We start from the raw sequence: 4,323 nt of genomic DNA on the forward strand, positions 1-4,323 counted from the left end.
TTAACATTCAGTTTTGTAGTTCTGGATGTATTTTTCTGGGTATATATTTTTTAAATATCTGTATTTTTTTTTGTAAAATTTACATGGTAATATAATCTACTCCAGAGACTTGTATCTATGAATTTATATATCTTAAGTGCTTTCAAAAATGTTTGGCTATATAAATTTAAGCTTTTATATTTCATATATTAAAAATTTCATATTTTCCCCTAACCACTCAAATAGAACATGTTTATGTATGGAAGTTAATTTTAATGTTTAATCAAGAAAATTTGATTATGTAAATAAATCTGGTGTAAAATTACTATATGCCATAGCAAAATGGAATAAAAAAAAAGTTATCTCTGTTCTTAATATTACAAAACCTTAATCAAAATGTAACTGAATGTCTATGTCATGTATCTAGCACTGTGATACATGAATAATAAAACAGAAGCATAAAATGTAGCCCCAACCCTTATGGAGCTTATGTTTGAAGGGTAAATGAGTATAAGTGAATGCAATACAATATTCAGTCTTAAAAGGGAAGAAAATTCTGGCACATGCTACAAAATGGATGAACTGTGAAGACATTGTACTAAGTGAAATATGCCAGTCACAAAAAGGCAAATATTGCATGGTTCCACTTATATGAGGTACCCAGTGTAATCAAACTTATAGAGACAAAGTAAAATGGTGGTCGCAGTGAACTGGGAGAAAGGAGAAAAGGGGAGCTATTGTTTAATGGATATAAAATTTCAGTTTTGAAAGATGAAAAGAGTTCTGGAGATGTATGGTAGTGGTGATTGCACAGCAATGAATATACTTAATACTACTAAAATACATACTTAAAATAGTTAAAGTGGTCAATTTTATGTATGTATATTTTACCACAATGAAAAAAATTATATAGTGATATTATGATTTAATAGAATATTATTAGGTCATCGGGAAAGTCATGACACATTTTTCCATAGATACATAGCAATGAGAATCAAGGAACTACAATAATTTCAATAATATGGATGTTCTCACATATAATATCAAATAAACAAAGCAAGATTAAAAAGAAGCACATGGTATATGATTCCACAAATATAAATGCCAAAAGTGGTCGAAACTAACATATGTAGTTGGAAATCAGGGAATTGGTTACCTTTATTGGAATAGCGTCTAAAAAGAAGCATGAGATAAATTTGTTGCTTTTCATACTCTGTCTCTTGATTTCTGTGTAGTTAGTGTACTTGTGTTCATTCTATAAAAATTTATAGAGCTGTACTCTTTAATTTTGAACTTTTCTGTATTTATACTTAAGTTAAAATTCCAGAGGTAGATTTAAAAAAACACTAGTACAAATAAAACAATTTGGGAAAATAAGTGAAACTTTATAATACCGACCTGAAGTATGTAGAAAGGCATGCAGAAAAGTGGACATCAATGTTAGTTAGAGTAGTCAAAGAAGCCTTTTGGAAGGAAACAGGTCTTGTTGGTTGTAGTTCATACAGTAAAAAGGGCAGAAGATGATTCTAGGTAAGGGATGTAGATGAGGGGATAGCTTAGGAGGAAATAAAGATAGAAAATAGGATTATAAGTCTGACTAAAATAGCATATTTATATTATGAAGTTGGTGAGGTAAGACTGTGAAATTTCTTTTATACTAGCTGTAATTTATTGGGGTGTAATTTATAAACAATAAATTCCACAAATCCTTAATATACAGCTTGATGAATTTTAATATATAGTCTTTAAAACACCATACAGATGAAGATATAGAAGCTTCCATCACCACCAAAACTTCCCTTGGCACCATTCCAGTTAGCACTCATTCCTACTCCTAAGGAAAAAACCCACAATTCTAACTTCTATTGCTATAGACTATTTCTGGCTATATTACTGGATTCATATAGTATGTCCTATTTTAAGTCTGGCTTTTTTCTTGACTTACTTTTAAAAATTATTTTATTTAACTTTCTCTTTCTTTCTCTCTCCTTCCTTCCTTCCTTCCTTCCTTCCTTCCTTCCTTCCTTCCTTCCTTTCCTTTCCTTTCCTTTCCTTTCCTTTCCCTTCCTCTCTCTCTCTCTCTTTCTTTCTTCCTTTCTTTCTCTCTCTCTCTCTCTCTCTTTCTTTCTTTCTTTCTTTCTTTCTTTCTTTCTTTCTTTCTCTTTCTTTATTTTAATTTGACCAGAGAGAGACAGAGTAAGAAAGAAAGAGAGAGAGAGAGAAAATGAGAAAGCAAGCTGCCAGATCTGGGACTTGAACCGAGGTCAGCCATGTGGGAATCTAGCACCCTTAAACACTGCGCCACTTGCTGGCCTCAAGTTTTTAGATTTATCTCTTCTTTCTTATGATTTGACACTTCTATTATGAAATGGCTACAATTTTTCTCAGATGCTATTTTTATTTCATAAAAATTTTCTGAGGGTGGGACCAGCAGATGGTTAGCTGGTAATGGCCATGTCACTAAACTCCCATGTAGTTGACCACAGTGCGAGTCCTGGACCCAGTGGCTTAAACTCATGGCGGGCACGTGTGTGTGTGTGTGTGCCTAAGATCCCAAGAGGAGAGTTGAGGCAAAGGGATTGTGGTGTGGCCATCCCCCCGGGGGGTGATTTCTCACTTACTGTCTCTCTGTCTCTCTCTCTCTCTGGTGAGCACATACTCCCTATAGCAAAAACTTCTGCAAGCCTATAAATTCTTAGGAATTTGTTCCACAATAAGGATATTTAGCACTTTTTATGGACTTATTTGATTTATCTTAGTTATTGAATGAAAATAAATGATATGACACCCAAAATATATTTTTTATAATAGCAGAGCCCTAATTTTTTATCATATTTTTTAAAAAAATTAGTAAATCTTGTTGCCTGATCCTGATATCAACATTATACTTCAGGGGCAGAATTTTTTTTAAAAAATTGCTACAGGATGCATGTGCTTGTGAAAGAGACAGAGAGAGTGAGTGGAAAGAGGGAGAGAAAGCACCCCCAGGGAGGATGGGCATGCTGCAGTTCCTTCTCCATTTTCCTCTCGGGATTTTGAGCACACATGCCCATTCGCCCAGAGTGTTGTTCAAACCAATGATCCAGCACTCAACTACACAATCAGCCATGTGGGATCCAGCCATCTTAACCACAGGCTAGACCCTAGAGGCAGATTCCTTATTAAGTAGAGCTCCTTCTTTCAAATTACGAATCTGTAGTTAAACATGTCCACACTGACCAGACATACTCCTCTTATCAATGTGGACCTGGCAGATGAAATTGACTTGATTCAGTGATGCCTTATTCATTTAAATGTACATGAATTGAAACAAATTTCTCTATAGGAAAATATATCTGTCCTTACTGAAATGGATGTTGTTAGGTATGCTCTTGTTTCAAAAGGTTAATTCCAACGAGGCTTTACAGCCTTTGAGGGAAGGTTATGTCTTCCAATTTATCACTTTTGATAGAAGCCTAAAACAATACTACCTATATAGTAGGTTCTAAGTCAATTAAATTATTACAGTGCCTCGGTTTCTTTGTTTTTAAAATAGAGATGATAAAATATTTTAATATGAAAAGACTGTTAAGACAATTATATGAACACAATGATATAAATAAGCCAGGAATATAACCATTACTATAAGATTCTTAGACAGTATTTGGTGTGGGTAGCATGATGAGGCATGCCAAGACTGTGTGGTTGCTTAAGGAAATGTTATTTCATAAAGATGATTTATGTTTAGAAGATACCTGTCACTATAAGTGCTAGTCAGTTGTTGTATTACAGTTTGCCCTTAGCTATGTGCTTTTTTCTGTTTTTAATTATAGGCCAAAGTTCTCCGTTTATTAGCCACTAATTATTTGGATTGGAATGACAGAGAATATTATGATAAAGCTGTCAGCGCTATAAATCTAGCAAACAAGGTATAAGAGATTTTGACTTTCAGATATTAATTTTTTAAATAACTTTTAATTCACATTTTGAAATCCAGTTTAGACATTTGCTTCAATAGTCCTCCCTCTGCCTATCAGCCAAACAACAGATTTTTACAATCTCTTGTATAGCACAGAAAGGAAAAAATAAAATATTGCTATGATCTAAATGTTTGTGTTCCTCTTCCCCCAAATTCTTATATTGAAATCCTAACATTGGGGGGGGGGTGTGTGCAGTGGTATTATAAGGTGTAGTTTTATCAACTATACTAGGGAGAAATGTTCACTGTTGAAATATCAATTTTTTAAGGCAAATAATGTGATTGAATGTATAAAAGAAAATGAAATTTTAAAAAATGAAAGAAAAAAATAACTCTTAAAAAAAAAAAAAGAAACACAGGACCAGCAGTTAGCATAATGGCTGTGT

The 4,323-nt window shown here is 33.4% G+C and overlaps 1 protein-coding gene across 1 annotated transcript in view; it reads left to right on the forward strand.

Annotated features, from left to right (window-relative positions):
• The window catches only part of TEX11 (testis expressed 11), a 514,378-nt gene that overhangs the window by 237,562 nt on the left and 272,493 nt on the right, over positions 1-4,323 (forward strand). The window contains 1 exon segment of the mRNA XM_027770916.1: positions 3,792-3,887. Coding sequence (XP_027626717.1) covers positions 3,792-3,887 — 96 coding nt within the window.

This window comes from Tupaia chinensis, unplaced genomic scaffold (assembly GCF_000334495.1).
Source record: "Tupaia chinensis unplaced genomic scaffold, TupChi_1.0 Scaffold000165_2, whole genome shotgun sequence".
NCBI classification, from domain to species: Eukaryota; Metazoa; Chordata; class Mammalia; order Scandentia; family Tupaiidae; genus Tupaia; species Tupaia belangeri.